This window comes from Salvelinus sp. IW2-2015, linkage group LG8 (genome assembly GCF_002910315.2).
Source record: "Salvelinus sp. IW2-2015 linkage group LG8, ASM291031v2, whole genome shotgun sequence".
Lineage (NCBI taxonomy): Eukaryota > Metazoa > Chordata > Actinopteri > Salmoniformes > Salmonidae > Salvelinus > Salvelinus sp. IW2-2015.
The window spans coordinates 23,286,485-23,306,604 of NC_036848.1; the positions used below are offsets into that span (position 1 = coordinate 23,286,485).

The following is a 20,120-nucleotide window of genomic DNA, read 5'->3' on the forward strand; positions in this document are numbered from 1 at the left end:
AATCCATGCCTTTTGCGGCCAGTGGCCGTTGTGCCCTTGGCCAGGAGTGCTGTGTTGTGCCCTTCTCCCGGAGTCCTGTGCGCTCCGAAGCACCTCTTACTCACATGGCTCTCCATCACGTGATCGGGTCTTTCTCACAGGCTACAAGTGAAGACAGACATCTGGGATGCAACTGCGCACGTCCTTATCTAATTCCGAGGTGCATATTAAAGATATTGGAAGAACTGTCCACATTTACTTTTCATCAGCAAACAAGATGAGTAGGCCTACCGAACAGCAAAAGCACTAGCCTATGTCAATCTACTATCCCCCATAGTACAAAAGTCAACCTATTCTATTCTGTGCGAGAAATAAATATTCCGAAACMGTCTGGGACAGTTGTGGGATGCGATAGATCCCAAATTAATACAACCACTRATATACAAAAMCCTTTTTCTCGCAATGTGGCTGACGAAACAGAGCAGAACATTTAGYTTAAAACGTTGATAAATTAGGCTATTTCTTCACATTATAAGCGCAGCAATGTGCACATTGCAGTAGGCTATAAGTGTGAATGTTTTATTAGCTGGAAAACACCGTTATTAAAAGTGACCRCAATTGTGATTATGCATGTAATGCTTTTATTATAAATTATCTTCCCCAAACTTGRAACTCACACRCTGCTTATGTATGCCAGTTAGGCTCTACACCCCTTGTAAAGCGGATTAATGTGCTTCATTTTAAGAAGTTATTTGGCGACTTTAGTTGTGATACAAACCTTATCAAAACATATAAACTATGGGCTAGGCTACATGTGGTGTTTGACTATGATTAGAAAATTATTATTATTATTTTTTTTATAATATTGTTTCTTATGCTGGGCATCATTCACAAGTGATAATATATAATTCAGGCTAATATTGTCACCCATCAGACTATTCTTAATTTAATCTTGTCTTTACTAAATAATGTGTGAGAAATTTGTTTTGATTTAGAATGGACCATTATCATGCACCTGTCTTGAATACATGTCATCTATGCACTTAAATAGCGAATGGAGGAACGCTTTTCCCGTGGTTCATTTTCATGCCAGCCAGGTAGGCTATACTCCTGTTGTAAAGATAAGCAATGTGCATAATATTATGAAAGTTGAGAAATAAATATAGTAGGCCTAGCCTATAGAAAGCTGATGGGATCCTCCTCTTTTTAGTAGAGGAAATCACTGTTTTCTCGTGCAATTGCATTACCAAATAGAAATGTTGCGCAACATGAGCTCTTATGAAGTGTTTGATTAACTTTTCGATTACATTTGAATTGTCAGAGTGATTAGAGGGACAATAGAGAGCTGAGTACAAGGCATTTAGCATGTTTGGTAGGCTACTTATGACCATCAGCAGCATCAGAGCTTGGAGAAGCCTAATTACCGTGACTAAACGGTCACGTGGAATTTGACTGCCTTCATGACCGCCGGTATGGCGGTAATACGGTCACCGCAACAGCCATAGTGGAGACTCTTACAATACCTTAAAGGAGTGGACAAACAGGCCTTCACGTGTCCCTGCCAGATATCACTTTCTGAAGAGACTTTTGAAAAAATGAGGGGCCAATGGAGGAAGATCTAGAGCAAATCTATGTGCTCTTCAACACCAACCTTTGAGGCCTCAAAGGTTGGTGTTGAAGAGCACATAGATGCAGTGTTGGCTGCTTTTCATGTCTTAGGGTTAAGGAAACCAACTTTAGCAGAATCTCTTTGCCAAAAGTGTCATGGAGAAAAACAACTACCTGCCATTGCTGCCTTCAGTTCCTTCAATGACTGAAGTGCTGTATATACAAAGAATAAGCTGTTGCATTGACAGTTCACCTAATCTGGCAATGAATACTATATGTATGTTGTGTTGTTATTTTAGGCCTCTCTTTATGTMGTGTTGTCTCTCTTCGTGATGTGTGTTTTGTCCTATATTTTCAATCCCAGCCCCAGTCCCCGCAGGAGGCCTTTTGACTTTCGGTAGGCCACCATTGTAAATAAGAATTTGTTCTTAACTGACTTGGCTAGTGAAATAAAAGGTAAAAACAAAAAATAACAATATTTAAAAAATCAACACAGTACCAGTCAAAGGTTTGGACACACCTACTCATTCAAGGTTAAAAAAAAAAATGTATTACTATTTTCTACATTGTAGAATAATAGTGAGGACATCAAAACTATGAAATAACACATATGGAATCATGTAGTAACCAAAAAAAGTGTCATATTACATTTGAGATTCTTCAAAGTAGTCACCTTTGCCTTGATGACAGTGTTGCACACTCTTGGCCTTCTCTCAAACGTTTGAGCTAATCAGTTGTGTTGTGTCAAGGTAGGAGTGGTATACAGAAGATAGTCCTATTTGGTGAAAGACCAAGTCCATATTATGGCKAGAAGAGCTCAAATAAGCAAAGAGAAACAGCAGTCCATCATTACTTTAAGACATGAATGTCAGTCAATGAGGAACATTTCAAGAACTTTTAAAGTTTCTTCAAGTGCAGTCGCAAAAACCATCAAGCGCTATGATGAAACCGGCTCTCATGATGACCGCCACAGGAATGGAAGACCCAGAGTTACAGTTGAAGTTGGAAGTTTACATACACCTTAGCCAAATACATTTAAACTCAGTTTTTCACAATTCCTGACATGTAATCCCAGTAAAAATTCCCTGTCTTAGGCCAGTTAGGATCACCACTTTATTTTAAGAATGCGGAATGTCAGAATAATAGCAGAGAGAATGATTTACTTCAGATTTTATTTCTTTCCTCACATTCCCAGTGGGTCAGAAGTATACATACACTCAATTAGTATTTGGTAGCATTGCCTTTAAATTGTTTAACTTGGGTCAAACGCTTCGGGTAGCCTTCCACAAGCTTCCCACAATAAGTTGGGTGAATTTTGGCCCATTCCTCCTGACAGAGCTGGTGTAACTGAGTCAGGTTTGTAGGCCTCCTTGCTCGCACACGCTTTTTCAGTTCTGCCCACAAATGTTCTATGGTATTGAGGTCAGGGCTTTGTGATGGCCACTCCAATACCTTGACTTTGTTGTCCTTAAGCCATTTTGCCACAACTTTGGAAGTATGCTTGGGGTCATTGTCCATTTTGAAGACCCATTTGCGACCAAGCTTTAACTTCCTGACTGATGTCTTGAGATGTTGCTTTAATATATCCACATAATTTTCCTCCCTCGTGATGCCATCTATTTTGTGAAGTGCACCAGTCTCTCCTGCAGCAAAGCACTCCCACAACATGATGCTGCCACCCCCATGCTTTACGGTTGGGATGGTGTTCTTCGGCTTGCAAGCCTCCMCCTTTTTCCTCCAAACATAACGATGGTCATTACGGTTCTATTTTTGTTTCATCAGACCAGAGGATATTCCTCCAAAAAGTACGACCTTTGTCCCCATGTGTAGTTGCAAACCGTAGTCTGGCTTTTTTAGAATTCAAGGCACACTTAACCAGCATGGCTACCACAGCACTCTGCAGCAATACGCCATCCCATCTGGTTTACGCTTAGTGGGACTATCATTTGTTTTTCAACAGGACAATGACCCAACACACCTCCAGGCTGTGTAAGAGCTATATGACCAAGAAGGAGTGATGCATCAGATGAGAGTGCTGCATCAGATGACCTGGCCTCCACAATCACCTGACCTCAACCCAATTGAGATGGTTTGGGATGGGTTGGACTGCAGAGTGAAGGAAAAGCAGCCAACAAGTGCTCAGCATATGTGGGAACTCCTTCAAGACTGTTGGAAAAGCATTCCTCATGAAGCTGGTTGAGAGAATGCCAAGAGTGTGCAAAGCTGTCATCAAGGCAAAGGGTGGCTACTTTGAAGAACATAAAATATATTTTGATTTGTTGAACATTTATTTGGTTACTACATGATTCCATATGTGTTAATTCATAGTTTTGATCTAGTAGTAAAAAATAAATAAAAACCCTTGAATGAGTAGTTTTGTCCAAACTTTTGACTGGTACTGTGTGTGTATATAATTTAACAAACATCTCTTCAATACGGAACAATATGTACATCACTCCTAACCTACTTCGAAAGTATTCCTTCCTGGTTGCTACAGTAACTTCACGTTAACTAGTCCCACTCACCAGGTCAATGAGCTTGGTGATGGGGATCTCCCGGATGGGCTTTTTCATGCGGCACAGGGTCTCCAGTGAGGTACCGAAGCAGCTGGGCAGGTAGTTGCCTGAGATTGTGATGAAGTAGTCCTTGCCTCGGTCCAGATGCAGCACCAGAATGTCCTCGATGGCGTCCTCTCCTGAGTTGAGCAGCGTCACCGAGTCTTTGCTCACATACACATSCAGGAAGATCTCTAAAGTTTCGTCTGGTGGAGAGAGACAAAGAGGGGGAGGGGTCATTAGGGTATGGGATGGAAAACATTCTGCAATGGAAAGTGGACATGGGCTTTTCTTATTGAACAAATCCAGGTAGGCCAAAATCCTTGTTTCAATCTGTTCTCTTTCGTTTTGGTTCCTCAAGAACAAAGCCCAAGTGGTATGATAACTGAAGAGGGATAGCACTGGGAACAAAAAATACATGCACACAATGGGTTATGAGAGAGTATAGATACTATACAAATGCATTCTTCGGTCCAGTTGCGAAACAACCSCTAGACCCTAGGCACCTTATGTAAAATATTTGATTGGTAGGCCTATAAATAATATGGTAGCAGCATGCCCTCTGACAGACTTGGTAGGACTTTCAACATATTGTTTAATGTATACGTATCAAAAGCGTATTTAAGGAGTAGGGGCTAGAGGTCGTATCTGGACAGGCCTTCCTTCTCCCTCCTCTAGGAGATTATTCAACTGATTGATCAGTGAATCCTTAGATCCTCAGATCAGTGTAATCCCACCAAGGAAGGAGTAAAGGATGCATTGTGAAAGTATCCCACCAGACAGGGCCTGTGACTGACTGTGGAAGGTAGGTGCCATGGCTGAAAGTGAAGTGGACTCACTGGGCTCTAGGAAGCCTTCGCTGGGCTCGGCGTGGAGCCAATTCTTGCAGTACTGGGAGTCGTTCAGCTTGGGAATGAAGGCAAAGTGACAGGGGACCTGCCCGTCGTTGGAGATCACAAAACGCTCCCGCTGGAGCTGGCGGAACTTGACGTCCTTAAAGGTGAACTACGGGAGAAGAGGGAGAGAGAGAAAGAGAGAGATGTTGAGAAGAGGACAGACACACAGTAAGCCAGAGTGCAATAATATTTGTTTAAAATACAAACAGATGCCCATACCATTCTACCTGTGCAAAGTAACTCAAGCATCTTGGCAGGCTTATATCAATTTTCTTAGTGATTTAAATTCAGACCAAAAAATTGCATGTCACAAGTCCCTGATTCAATTCAAAACGACCATGAGCCTTGCTTACTGACAAAAACAGAGAATTATTTATCTGAATCAACATGTCAGTGGGGAGGACATGCTGGACAGGAAATCAATACGATGAGAGTCATGGCTCTGTACGTGTGCATGTTCTGTCTACTCACCTCTCTGTGGGTCAGTGACAGAGACGGGAGGAATTCGTTCTCCATCCTGTCCATCATGCGCACAATCTCCTCAAAGACCTTCTTGTGGCGCGCCTCGTTCACCACCTTCACCTGTTACACACAGATTCATTTTCCATCAACACCGATTCATTCAKTATAGCATAACTAAGCACGCTATTCGAGAATAAACACATTTTAAGCCAATTTATATGTATTTGTATTATGATTCTCAATAAGCTGTATAGTATGTTAAAGGTTTTTATGTCTATTTTACTTAATGGACTCCTTCAGCTTAGCAGATGTGTTTATTGTGAATGTGAGGCCTCCATTGTCTGCCTCGACCTCAATCAGTCAGATGTGATTTCCAGACGCTGACAGACAATGTAGTGAGTAAGTGGCTCCATGATCCTTACCCCTACGCTGAAGAGGGAGCTGACGGGCTTGTGGTCGCTGGTCTTCAGTTCCATGTGGCTCCTGTAGTGGAGCTGCTTAACGTCACTACCCCTCCACAGGATCCGGTCGCACCACGCCGGGACACGACACTTACCACTGCAGGAGAASCCCAGACAGAGAGACAGTGGTTAGAGGCACAAGGTCAGCTAACCTTACACAAGGATCGTGTTCATTTGGGCACTAAATGAAAGACAGCGGATTGAAACAGTGATAGACAACGTTGACTCGTCCAATACGAAACCGTAATTTTCGCTTTCCGCTGAAATGTTTTCCAAACATGTTCAGTTGCATGCCACACAACCCAGTGTCTCCCTAGATACCTTAGATTGTTTTCCAGGTAAATCACAAAGGCCTCCAAAGCAACCTCCTGGGTCTYTTCAAATTATTTTAGGCAGGAGGGGAACAAAGCTAGTTAGGGGGGCCTACCATGCCTATTCAATACTGGAAAAACATTGCCTCAAACAGCTGTCTATATTTGAGTAGGGACTAATTTCATTACTGGGACAGAAATTTTGGGAAGGTGGCTTTACTAGGTACATAATCATGAATAACCAAGGTGCTATGGCATATAAGGACTATCCTACACAGGGTATTTCCTTTGCACTCTGTTGGGTGGGGGGAGTAATAGTTTACAGCTCAAAATACCAAACTCTCTGGGTATTATATACTGTAAGTACGTACTTGGAGGGAAAGGAATCAGGATCAGTGGTACATTTACCTAGAGTCCCAACGGTCCGTCTTGGCATCATACTTATATGTGGGCATGAAATTGATCTCTCCCTCAATGAAGTCTGTGAAGGCTCGCCTGGTCTGTCTCTGGATATTCAGCTTCACACAGAGGAAGGAGGAGAAATATACCAACAACAAAGGTTATTCAGAGACAGACAGAGGAACTCCTGTATTTATAACCCTCATAAACAACCAGAGAGAAAAAGGGAACAMGGAGGGATTCCACCAAAGTTATTGCAGAATACAGAAGTCCTAACTCCACTCAAAAAATATTTACTTTTATTTAGTGTCAGTCTTGTTGAAGTTGCTGTTTTTTGTTTTGTTTTTGTAACCGATTTGTCACGGTGCAGAACTTTAAATGACAACATGATTGATGTGCAGTATTGTTTAATTAAATGTCAACGATTTATGACAGCGCTGAACCTTACACTTTAGGTTGTTTGCATAAACAAGTTGTAAAAACCCATTGTGTGTGTGTGTGTGTAAATATTCTCACCTGGTCATACTCCTGCAGCTTCCTTAGTTCGTTATGGGAGATGAGCTGTTTGACCTCGGCTGCATCGTACACAAACAACCGGTAGTTCAGATCTCCTACCCAGATCACTACACTGGACCACAGAATGGATGAAGAGTTATGCATTGTAACACAACAGCATGTAAAGTCTTACAGTAATGCCATAAGTTTACACATAACATAAACCTCTACGAAAAGAAATCTGTGACATGGTTACACTATTTTACAGTCCACTATTTACTTTGAAATTATGTTGAATTACATTATTTTTACCTGAGAATTGTTTATTGGGTATTCAATAACACAATCACCACRGCACTTTGTAAGTACTACTTCAAAGAATTACATGTATGACGACTACTGTAAGTCCTAGGCAATGACGACTAATGTAAGTCCCTTAGATCTTGAAATACTATTATTGAGAACACATGCCCAATGCATTGCCCAATGCTTCACACTAAGTGGTATGTTAGTGTGGGCATTGGATCAATGCCTATGACTTTAMAGTATGGGTCTTGTAAGGGACTGACTCGTGTTTGACGATGGTGAGGGGAGGGTGGTCTAGCAGGTGGAAGCTCATGCGGGCACAGATGTCTTTGTAGTCCTGGTTCCTCCTCTCAAAGTCCTCCACGTGGGCCGCCAGGTGGGAGTTGACAAAGCAGAAGCTGGTGTTGTGGAACACAAAGCGCACCGCCACGCCTCCCTTGTTCCCCTAATGGGAAAAGAAAGCATTGCATGTTGATTGACTGATTTGTTTGTTCAGTAAAGTGTCCCGCAACAGACGCTCAGCCCATCAAAACTTAAGACATCTGTGACGTTGTGTGGTGACAAAACTGCACATTTTAGAGTGGCCTTTAGTTGTCCCCAGCACAAGGTGCACCTGTGTAATGATCATGATGTTTAATCAGCTTCTTGATATGCCACACCTTTCAGGTGGATGGATTATCTTGGCAAAGGAAAAATGCTCACTAACAGGGATGGTAAACACATTTGTGCGCAGAATTTTAGCAAAATAAGCTTTTAGTGCGTAAAGAACATTTCTGGGATCTTTTATTTCAGCTCATGAAACATGGGACCAACACTTTACATATTGCGTTTATATTTTTGTTCAGTGTATTTCATATTGCATTAAAATATCTGTTCATTTACATTTGCGCACAAATACAGTGTATATGTTCTGTATACCTACCTATAAATTGGTATAAAGTTATAAAGTTGATATTTATTTTATAAAGAAATAGGAGAACACTTCCTCTTAGTTGACTTGACTCATTCGTACCATTTTTCCCATGATGCCAGTTCCCACTTGCTCTGCAGCCACTTCTTTGATGTGATTCTTGTGCACCTTGTTGACATACACCACCAGCATCATGCCCACTAGTCGGATGGTGCGCACCTGCGGGGACAAAAGCATCCATTGGGGACGACATTCATATCCAAATAATATTACGTCTATTTGTGTATGAACAAAATAGGTTGACAAGGGCGTCTGCTGCTCTTGATAAGTGTGTGATTACTATCATTATTTTACGTAATTACAAGAATGTAATGTTCTAGGAAACAGTTTATTTTTTAGTTTAGTTGATCGAACCATTCCTGTTTTACACTGAAGATGAGAAGAGACCTCTCACTGACTCACCCTTTTGTACTTGGCTTTGGGGTGAAGACTTCTCTCCACAGCCTCCACCCACAGCTGCTCCTTCGACGAGTCCAGATAGAAGAAGGCCTCTGTGCTCAGGTCGAGCTCCTGGAAACTACAGCACCCAGAATGCACAGGGAAGTCAGTGTTTCAATGCTTCGGAAAGTGCAATCAGCACTCATGCATGGGAAAGTGCACAAAAACACTCTTTAGAGTATGCAAAGAAATGTAGGTTATAACTAAGTCCATCCATCATTAATGATGTGGCATTCAGAGGATCCGTTTCCGAAAAGTATGTTATTTGCACAATTCTGGGTTGTATTCACTAGGCCCCAAACGGAAGAAAACGGACTCAAGCAGGGAGGGAATACCTGAGGTTGTCCGATAAGAAAAGCGTGTTGCTTGTTTCTGTTTTCCGTAGCAAAACATTTTGCAACGGTGTGCACTGATGAATACAACAGGTTCATTCACTCATACATTCTGTGTAGAAGACATTGGATACTCAGATAGACATGTCACTGACCCCAGAGCGTAGACGTCAGGAGGTTCTTGGTTACAACACAGCCAGGGCTCTAGACTGCTGTCTGGGGACTGGCCGTTCACATTCCACGTTCCGGTAAACAATCTGAAACACACACAACAGTCTTATATTGACATTCACATGCTTAAATGGACAGACACCACAAGTGAGTTTAGTGCTTGGGTGTTGGCTGATAAGGGTTGCAGGTAAGAATAGGGACAATGGCTCAGTGAGTGAAGGTACTTTTTTAGTTCAATGCAGGATCCTGCCCACTACAGCCTCCAGAAAAACGTATAATAACTAAATAGGCGCATTTGATTTAATCTCACCMGAATGGAATTTAAAAAGCGTGATGCTGCTATAATCCACTTTCAATCGATCTCCTCAATGTTCTGTCCAGAATCACAACTGGCTACTGCAGTGGAGCACATGTAATGGAGCTGGCTCAATGAATCACGCTTGTGTGATGTTACCTTGCTGAGACCTCAATACTCGGATTATCTCTCCAAGGTAATGCCTAGTGTTTCGCTTGTGGCACACAGGAGACCCGGGTTCGAACCCAGTCGGTCACACACACCCCCACAAACCAACGGGCACTCACCTGAAGTCCTTGATGTCCACATACTCCTTCTCCTTCTTGCCCAGGCGGTGTTTGATGAGGTACTCTCTCTGGCTGGCCTGAGTGGAGAACATGGCATTCCGCATGCTGTTGGTGGTGGGGCTGTCGTTCCACGAGGTGGGCCGGTCCACTGCAGTCTTAAGACTGCAAGATCAAATGAGCTAAGTCATCACCACAGTATTTCCACATCATTATTTTCCAAGCAGGGTATAAAGCCTACACATCAACAACTAGGCCAGTGGTCACCAACCGATCGAGAGATCTCCAAGGAATTTGTAGGCGATCGCCAAACATTTCTATAGAAAAGCCAACAATAAAGCCTTGTGTTCCTATTTTTTTTGTTGAGCACTGTTGGAGGTAGGTGCACTTGATTCAGCAGCCTTAGTGCCAGGAAGGTAAAGTGTTCACATTGTGAACCATTTCATATGTCTTAAGGCAGAACTTGGCATACGTTCATGTTTAAGTTATTCAGCACTGTAAACACTTTGTTCAACACTTTCTATAAGCCATTCTGCTTACTTCCACTCACGCTACAACCAGCACTACAGCTGCAATTAATGAGTATATCAAAATGTTTCCATAAGMTTGTGTTATCATTAACGGCTTGTCTTTTTTGGGGGATATATTCGAAAAATATGACTTTCTCTGGTCATAGGAATAACAACATGAATTGGTGCATGAGGCAGAAATAATGCAGTGCGACTTGAATTTCGACCATCAGCTGGAAGGAAGACTGTGTCCCCTTTTCCTCAGCGAAGGGAGGGAGAGTGGAGAGACGGTGAGTCGGGTGGGAGACAGCCTTACCGCTGCTCTCTCCCTCCCTCCCTCCCCTCAGACTGACAATCAGATGCAAGCCACCAGTCCAGTAAAACAAAACAAAAAGCCCATTATTATGCTCGCTCAGCTTTGCCTCATATAGAACAAATAATCTATTACCAGTGTGATCAAATACGAAACATTTCGCAATATAATTTCAAAATGGTCTGAGAAGAACAACATTGGCAAGGCAATTCAAGTATAGCCAATATGCAGTGATAATGTATTGGGCCTATAGCCTACAGCACAAACATTATTGCTACAGAACGGTTTTTAATAGGTTAATGATGCATATGCTTATGTTTTTTAAGTCACATTTATTTTAGAATCAGAAAGTGATCTTGACTCAAAGAGGTTGGTGACCACTGATCTAGGCCCTCTAGAAATAAATAGAGGCCCTCTGACACCAATAGAAGCCAAATAGAGTTCTGTAGGGGAAAAAATATCTCCAACAGGATGGGCATACTATGGGACGGTCCTACTGGTACCACTCACTCTGTTTTGGCAGGCGTGACGAAGGCAGCATCTTTAGCCTGTATGGACGAGGCTCTGTCTTTGGAGGTGGGGATGGGAACGGGGGGGAGAGGATTGGAGGGAGTGTACGAGCCTTTACGTGGAGGTAGAGGGGGAACTGGAGGGGCTTCCCGGGGGGGCACAATGCGATTCTGCTGGTTCTTCTTCTCCTCCACTTTGAGGGAGTGGTTGAAGTTGTCCTCAAAACCAAAGTCCGTGGCCAGGGAGAGAGCTGTGTCCTGTCTATCTGCTGAGATGGAAAGATTCAGATGTGAGAAACCCTGTGACATTCAACAAGTATTGATTCACTCCTGACCTCTTCACTGTATTGTGTGCTGATGTAAAATGGCTGCAGCACCATCACCCAGGTGGGTGCTAGACATAAGTGGGGGACAAGGTGAGTTTACCCTATACAATGTCAAGCGCTTTGAGCAGCTGGAAAAGCGCTATATAAATGCATTCAATTTAAACTATATTATCCATGTATCCATACCTGTGCAGGTTGTATCCATACCTGTGCAGGTCTGGTTAGCTGAAGAGCTATTGTTGAGGTTGGGAGGCGGTGGCGGTACGCCGGTGGGCTTGGTATGAGAGTTGACAGCTTTGTGGATCCCTCTTTGTGGAGGGATGGGTGGGACTGGGGCAGAAACTTTGCGAGGAGACGACATTATGGGAGCCGGTACGATGGGATCCATCACTTTGATTTGTGTGCTTTTGGACTCCACTGGAGGGAAAAAATAAAAAAATAATTAAATTTCAAAAAGAGAACCTTGGGTTTGACGGCAACACTGGATCACTTAAGAGATAAATGTTCTGACTTACATAAGACAGCATTTCTGTACAAGTTGCAACCTGCATAGTACCAATAATTGCAGTCTTTCAAATGTGTATAGTTCCAAGAATGACCTCAGAGTACAGTAAATGTAGTTTTTAGTGGATCTAAGGAGAAATGCAATAGCAATATCACTACTCCCTTCAAAAGGATCCAAACCATTTTTCTATGAAATTTGCCATCTTGTTTCTATTGACCATCTCAAGCTGACATCAGCAGTTTCTGTGAATCATTATTACAATGACTGGGAAAACAGACTATCTTGAGGGACAATCCAGGAGGAATAAGATCGTTGTGGATGGCATTCCAGASTCTTCATATGAGAACTGGGCCGTATGAAGAAAAATGCTCAGTGAAAAGCTGCAGATGRATCATACGAAGATTGAAGTGGAGCGCGCTTACAGGTCTGGAAAACATCTAACCAGCCTAGGTGACAGACCCATGCCAATAGTGGTCAAGTTCCTGAGGTATAAAGACAAGATGGCWGTTCTGGAGAGAGCCAAGATCTTGAGAGGAACCAACATCTTCCTCAACCAGGACTTCTCTGAAGCTGTGCACCAGAGGCGGAAAGAACTTATCCCAGCTAAGAAAGCTGCCAGTGAGCATGGGAACATTGCTTACATTGACAAAGACAGGCTCATTGTCCACCTTCCCTCACCAAAGGCCTGGGAAGAATGAGAGAGCCAAACATATTTATTTTCTCTCCGTATTATGTCTAGCTCCGATTAACTACCAAGGAAAGTGCTAAGGCCCATATATGCAGCCTTAGAAATAAGGTTCATGAAATCAATAACTTGCTGACACTGGATAACATTCATATACTAGCCATCTCTGAAACTCAAATAATTCATTTGATGATACAGCATTAGCAATACAAGGATATAACATCTACAGAAAAGACAGGAATGCCTATGGGGGAGATGTCGCTAGATATGTTCAGAGCAATATTCTTGTAAAGCTTAGAGAGGATCTCATGTCGAATGTTGTTCAAGTGTTGTGGTTGCAGTTCACCTGCCTCATCTAAAGCTTCTTCTTTTGGGGTGCTGCTATAGGCCACCAAGTGCTAACAGTCAATATTTGGATAATGTGTGTGATGTTAAGAGAGGTCCATTTTCTGGGTAAAATGAACATTGACTGGTTAGCAACTAGCTGTCCTCTCAAGAGGAAGAGTCTAACTGTGACTAATGCCTGTAATATGACTCAGGTTATCACTCAACAAACTAGAGTGCATACCAATATTGGATCTGTGACATTCACTTATATTGATCTGCAGAGCTTTGCTTCAAAGCAATATCAGTTTCCATTGCCTGAAGTGACCATAACATTGTGGCAATAACACAGAAAGCCAAAGTACCAAAGGTTTGGCCTAAAGTAATTTAAAAGAGATCATACAAAATGTTCTCAGGATTCTTTTGTTGAAGATGTGAAAAATGTTTGTTGGTCTGAAGTGTAATGAAGTAAATCCAGGTGCAGCACTGGAAGTATGAAGTGAATCCAGATGCAGAACTGGAAGTATGAAGTGAATCCAGATGCAGCACTGGAAGTATCAAGTGAATCCAGATGCAGCACTGGAAGTATCAAGTGAATCCAGATGCAGCACTGGAAGTATCAATAAATAAAACAGATGCAGCACTGGAAGTATCAAGTGAATCCAGATGCAGCACTGGAAGTATCAAGTGAATCCAGATGCAGCACTGGAAGTATCAAGTGAATCCAGATGCAGCACAGGAAGTATTTGTCAAATGATTAATGCCAATTGTTGACAAGCATGCACGCATGCACCTGTTAAGAAACTAGCTGTGAGAACTGTTAAAGCTCCCTGGATTGATGATGAATTGAAAAATTGGTTCAAAGAACATGATGCAAAAGAGGTGGCAAACAAGTCAGGCTGCTCAGCTGATGGAGTGATATACTGTAAATTGAGAAATGTCATGACTAAACTTAAAGAAATGGCATGAAAAAACAAAGATAAATGACATAAAACACAACGRAAAAATACTTTGGAGTACCTGAAATTAAGTTCACGGGTCATTTATAACAAAATATTTCTATATTGTCAATCATTTCAATTACTATATCACTAGTAAAGTGAAATTACAATGTTACAGTGAACCATCATATTTTCGTACACTGKAAAACTTCAATTAAACGCAGTCTCAAATAGCCAACTGACCTTTAAATTGCCGTGCAACGGCACACATCAGTAAATAAACGCCCGTTTCAAATAAACGGTGGGTCTAAACAAAATGTTGACGAGGTTTAAGGTTTGATTTGTTACATTAAATAATTCAGTAATGACAACAAAAAACTGTCAACCATCCATTTATAATCACCAGTAAGAAACAGCTAGCCATTCGCTGCTAACAGCTGAGAACTGATAGCTAGCCATAGACATGTAGCTAACTGGCCAACACAAAAACAGTCAACAACTTCGGGAGTACAGACCAGGAAAATCAGCTGGGAAAAATGCAGTCAAACATGAGTATAATTATACTGTCATGGAAGTAAATGTATCTTCCCGAAAGAGACAAAATAAACCTGACAGTGTGTAAATGACAACACATTATTGCAGGAAATTAAGAAAGTCATTTAAATGCTGGAAGTGAAACTGTAATTGATGGAATTAAAACATTTACTATGCAAATGAACAAAAGCTGTGTGCGTTATGAAAAAAAAGGCTGACTCAAATAAAAGCCTGTTGTGTTCAGTGATTTAAGCACGAATAAACGCCTGGGCTATTAAATTTAAGTTTTACGGTAAAAGATCGAATAATGAAAGAGAAGGATTGCTGTTTTGAATTTGGTCAAGTTAGTGTGGYAGATGTCGAAAAACGATTGTTATCAATCAATAATGATAAGGCACCAGGTATAGACAACCTTGATGGGCAACTATTGAGAATGGTAGCAGACTGTATCGCCACCCCTATTTGCTATATTTTTAACCAAAGCCTAAAGAAGTGTGTGTATCCACAGGCCTGGAAGGAAGCTAAAGTAATTCCACTGCCTAAAAACAGTAAAGCACCTTTTGCTGGCTCTAACAGCCAGCCAATCAGTTAGCTGCCTGCTATTTTTCAGAGCACAAGTTAACTACTGACTTTCAGCATGCATTTAGAGAAGGGCTTGTACTTGTACTGCACTGACTTAAAACTCCTAAGTATATCATTGGATGGCCAATTATCATAGGCAACTCACACTGACAAAGTTGTTGTGAAGATGGGGAGGGGTGTCTGTTATAAAAAGATGTTCTGCGTTTTGACACAAAAATCAACTGTACTAGTTGTTCAGGCGCTGGTCTTGTCCCAACTCGATTACTGTCCTCTAATATTGTCAAGTGCTGCAACGAAAGACCAAGCAACGCTGCAGCTAGCTCAAAACAGAGCAGAACGCCTTGCCCTTAACTGCACATAAAGAACTAATATCAACAACATGAGAAATGTTACTGTGACAAATTCCAGATTGTCTGCAAACTCAAATAACATTCAGCTCAGATACCAATACATAAGACATGCAACCAGGGGTCTCTTCACAGTCCAAGTCCAAAACGAATTCACAGAAACGCACAGTTTTATACAGAGCTATGATTGCATGGAACTCCCTTCCAATTACTCAAGCAAACAGAACAATTACCTTTAAAAAAAAATTATTACGCCTCCCGAGTGGTGCAGTGGTCTAAGGCACTGCCTCGCAGTGCTAGCTGTGCCACTAGAGATCCTGGTTTGAGTCCAGGCTCTGTTGCAGCCGGCCGTGACCGGGAGACCCATGGGGCGGCGCACAATTGGCCCAGCGTCGTCCGGGTTAGGGGAGGGTTTGGCCGGCCGGAATGTACTTGTCCCATCGCGCTCTAACGACTCCTGTGGCGGGGCGGCCGCATACACGCTGACACGGTCGCCAGGTGTACGGTGTTTCCTCCGACACATTGGTGCGGCTGGCTTCCGGGTTAAGCGCGGGCATTGTGTCAAGAAGCAGTGTGGCTTGGCTGGGTCATGTTTCGTAGGACGCACGGCTCTCGACCTTCACCTCTCCCGARWCCATACGGGAGTTTGCAGTGATGGGACAATTGGATACCACGAAATTGGSGGGGAAAAGGGGTAATTTGAGGTTAATTTGTGTGACATTCCTTGTCTATCAGTCTATCAGTGTTTTGTTACTTTCCATGTTCTGTGTTTTTTGTGGACAGCAAGAGTAGCTGCTGCTTCTGCAAAAGYTAATGGGGATCCAGTGGTCAAAATTTGTGCATGGAATAGGGTGCCACTTGAGACAGTCAGACAGACAGCGCGTGGGCAGTTTGGGTGGTATCTTGAAACTATGGCCACTATGAACGAACCGCCCTTGCTGTCTCTGCCTGGCCGGTTCCCCTCTCTCCACTGGGATTCTCTGCCTCTAACCCTATTACAGGGGCTGAGTCACTGGCTTACTGGTGCTCTTTCATGCCGTCCCTGGGAGGGGTGCGTCACTTGAGTGGGTTGAGTTACTGACGTGATCTTCCTGTCTGGGTTGAGCACCCTTCCCCTTGGTGTTTGTGAGTGTGGGGGATCTTAGTTCTCGGGAGTGGTATACTCGGCGCTTTGTTCAGGATTGTAAGTTGGTGGTTCTGAAGATATCCTCTATCGGTGGTGTGGGGGTTGTGCTTTGGGCAAGGGTGGGGTTTATGTCTTCTGTTTGGCTGTCCGTGTCGGGTTTCTTCTCTGATGGGTGCCACAGTGTCTCTCCTGACTCTCCTGTCTCAGCTCCAGTATCTTTATGGACTCTGCCCAGAGTAGTTTATGTGTCGGGGTGGCTGGGTCAGTTGGTTATATGGCCTGGAGTACTTTCTCCATCTTTCTCAGTGGTCCTGTTGAATTTAATTGCTGCTCTAATTCTCTCGTTCTTCTTCTCTTTCTCTCTCTCGCGAGAACCTGAGCCCGAGGACCATTACGGTCACGGCAAACCGGGCATGATGACTGCCTTGCTGGTCCCAGGTCCGCCTGCCTTCCTCTGATTTCCGTTTCACTGTTCTGCCGCGTTTATGAACCCCTACCTGTCCCAGACCTCCTGTTTCAACTCTTAATGATCGGCTAATGAAAACCAACTAGCTATTCTATCCTGATATATTTGACCCATAGCTTGTTCATTTATGAACATTTTGAAAACCTTGGCTCTCTCCTAAACTCTCCTTCTCTCTTTCGTTCTCTCTTCTCGGAGGACCTGAGCGCCTATACCATACGTCACGCAAACCGGCCATTGGATGATCCTTGCTTGCCAAGCAGTCCAGCCTGGCCTTGCTGCTATTCCATTTCAGCTGTGCTGCTGCGTTATGAACCCCCACCCTGTCCCAGACCTGCTGTTTTCAACTCTTAATGCATGGTATGAAAAGCAACTGATATTTATTCCTGATTATTATTTGACCATGTCTGTCATTTTATGAACATTTAGAAACTTGCTCTCTCTAATTCTTACTCTGTTCTTTCTCCACTTCGGTGAGCCCTTCGAGCCCTAGGCAACGTCAGACTACCACGGCATGATGACTCCTTGCTGTCCCACAGTCACCCTCCTTCGGCTGCTATTCCAGTTCAACTGTTTGCCTGCGTTATAACCGCATGCACCGCTCCGCAGACCTGCTCATTTTTCAATCTTAATGATCCGGCTATGAAAACCAACTGAACATTATTCATGATTATTTTTGACCAATGCTCTGTGCACTTATGAATATTTTTGAAGCATCTTGGCATAGTTCTGTTATAATCTCCACCCGGCACAGCCAGAAGAGGACTGGCCACCCCTCATAGCCTGGTTCCTCTCTAGGTTTCTTCCTAGGTTTTGGCCTTTCTAGGGAATTTTTCCTAGCCACCGTGCTTCTACACCTGCATTGCTTGCTGTTTGGGGTTTTAGGCTGGGTTTCTGTACAGCACTTTGAGATATCAGCTGATGTACGAAGGGCTATATAAAATAAACTTGATTTGATTTGATATGAAGGAGCTGGTTGATGTAAGAGGCTGTGTTGCTATATTTTTACAAGCTAGCTTTGACACGCCGTCCCAAACGGGACCCTTACTCCTTACATAGTGCAGCCTATGGGCCCAAGTCAAAACCAGTGCACTATATAGGGAATAAGGTGCCATTTGGGACAATGTATCAGTGTGACCTCATTACAGTGGGCTTTCTCAATTATTAACCAGCGATGCCAAGGCAACCATTGACACGGACAGGAACTGTTCAAAACTTAAAGGGCAGGTTGTCATATTGAACAGTTACTATCGCCCATCTAGCCAAACTGCTCCAGAACCTGCATTTATAATGGCTAAGGCTGTGCGACCGAAGGTAACCGCCCCTTTCTGCCCCCGCCCCATCCCCTTGGTAGACTCTTCCCCAGAGCTTAAACATATCTGAGGAATGTCACAGGCAGGCATGGGTTCGACGTGAGAGAATTGAATGTAGAGATATATCAGTAACATGAAGCAGTGCAAGTGAATAATACATGCCCAAGGGAGGACGTCAGTTCGGTTCGGTAATGTTGAGCAGTGTGAGAGAGGAGAAAAAGAGAGACTGGCTCACCTTGTTGCTTGGCTCTCTTCACCTGGGAGAAGAAAGAATTGCTGCGCTCATCGTCCTGTAACTCCAGCACCAGCTCCGGGGCTTTCTCCCCTCTGACACGAATCCTAATGCAAGCTGGAGGTGCAGGGAGAAAGACAGATTCATTCAAACAAACACACATTCACCATTGACTCACCTTATGGCCACCACAGACCCATTCAATTCAAAACACTTTATTCCCAAGGGGCAATTATTGCTGGACATAGTGTGTGACACGGGCAGGAGTGACATGCAGACAACACATGGATAAATGAGTTCCATTCGCCACAAATATACCATTGACTCATTCACCACAACCATGGAGACAATACCCACGTCTACATGCATGTCTACCCACTATGCACAAAATTAGGTAAACAGTGATTTTGGAAACAGTGACCCACTTCAACCGAGTGCAGATTGCACCATTGCCATAGGCAACTCATGACCAACTTTTGCAACCAAATAATTCTGCAGACACATCTAGACATGGAGCTCAGGGCATTGCATGCTCTAAAAATGTAGCCAAATTGAATGTAGAGTGCTGTAACAACCGACTGAAATGTTTTTATTGTAGTATTGTTGCCACAACACAGGTCTTGCACATATGCTCGTATTATAGAAAGGTAGAAACAACAACCTAATCCGTTGTTTACAGTAAATCTCCATTAGAAACAATTCCTATCAAGACGGATGCAAAAAAAAAATTCAATGGAAGTATGAGGAGAAAAGACTTACTTTTTAATGGTAAGTCAATGAACAGCGCTTCTTCGGCCTCTGAAATAAAGCGGTTAAAAAGAGGGGGGGGATTATGTCGTGAGAAGGTTCCAATAGGCTCTTGCTACTAGCTGTTGACTTTTAAATGCTGTCTAGCAAGAGAAAAGAAAGCGCCTTGGACTTGTTGCACACTACGACAAGCAATAACCTTGAGTAAATACTGCTCCCGTGGTAAGGAGTTAAGGAATGTGAAGTGAAATGCCTGCAGGATTTTGAGGAGAGGGGCTCTGCATCACAAATTACTGTTTCGTGACTGGAAGCAAGCACAACAATATCATATAAAAGTCTCAGAAAACTATCCTGTTGGAGGTGAATTTCCAAATCATTTACTTAGGCTGCATTACAAACTGCATGGAATTTAGTCTCAAAGGATAATTTAGAGAAACAATATGTTCACTTACGTCGYACTATCTGAAAATGACTGTTGATGGGTATGGACAACTGAGGTACCGGAGAGGACACAACAGCATCAGGGTTAGCCAAAACACCCAACCTGGAGGGAGAAGAGGAAATTATATTTGGATACAGCACCCTAAATGGTTGGTTTTCAGCTAAAAAGTTTAATTTGATCCAATTTGGATAAAACTTCACGCAATACAGTGAGCGAGAGGTTTTGTCATAGCAATTTCATGGACCTCATCTCCAAAAAAT

The 20,120-nt window shown here is 42.9% G+C and overlaps 1 protein-coding gene across 6 annotated transcripts in view; it reads right to left on the bottom strand.

The window, feature by feature from the left end:
* The window catches only part of ocrl (OCRL inositol polyphosphate-5-phosphatase), a 41,958-nt gene that overhangs the window by 13,324 nt on the left and 8,514 nt on the right, over positions 1-20,120 (bottom strand). For 2 of the 6 annotated variants that reach the window (XM_070444813.1, XM_070444810.1), the window contains exons 3-18: positions 19,871-19,962; positions 19,431-19,469; positions 18,675-18,788; positions 11,806-12,036; positions 11,295-11,562; positions 9,966-10,127; positions 9,368-9,469; positions 8,845-8,959; positions 8,485-8,601; positions 7,736-7,917; positions 7,188-7,299; positions 6,681-6,790; positions 5,923-6,058; positions 5,510-5,620; positions 4,982-5,147; positions 4,113-4,348 (exon numbers count right to left, since the gene is read on the bottom strand). In XM_070444813.1, coding sequence (XP_070300914.1) covers positions 4,113-4,348; positions 4,982-5,147; positions 5,510-5,620; positions 5,923-6,058; positions 6,681-6,790; positions 7,188-7,299; positions 7,736-7,917; positions 8,485-8,601; positions 8,845-8,959; positions 9,368-9,469; positions 9,966-10,127; positions 11,295-11,562; positions 11,806-12,036; positions 18,675-18,788; positions 19,431-19,469; positions 19,871-19,962 — 2,293 coding nt within the window. Of the gene's footprint in view, positions 1-3,161; positions 3,694-4,112; positions 4,349-4,981; positions 5,148-5,509; positions 5,621-5,922; positions 6,059-6,680; positions 6,791-7,187; positions 7,300-7,735; positions 7,918-8,484; positions 8,602-8,844; positions 8,960-9,367; positions 9,470-9,965; positions 10,128-11,294; positions 11,563-11,805; positions 12,037-18,674; positions 18,789-19,430; positions 19,470-19,870; positions 19,963-20,120 lie in introns of those variants that run through there. The other 4 variants (XM_070444815.1, XM_070444814.1, XM_070444812.1 and 1 more) reach the window with 4 other exon arrangements.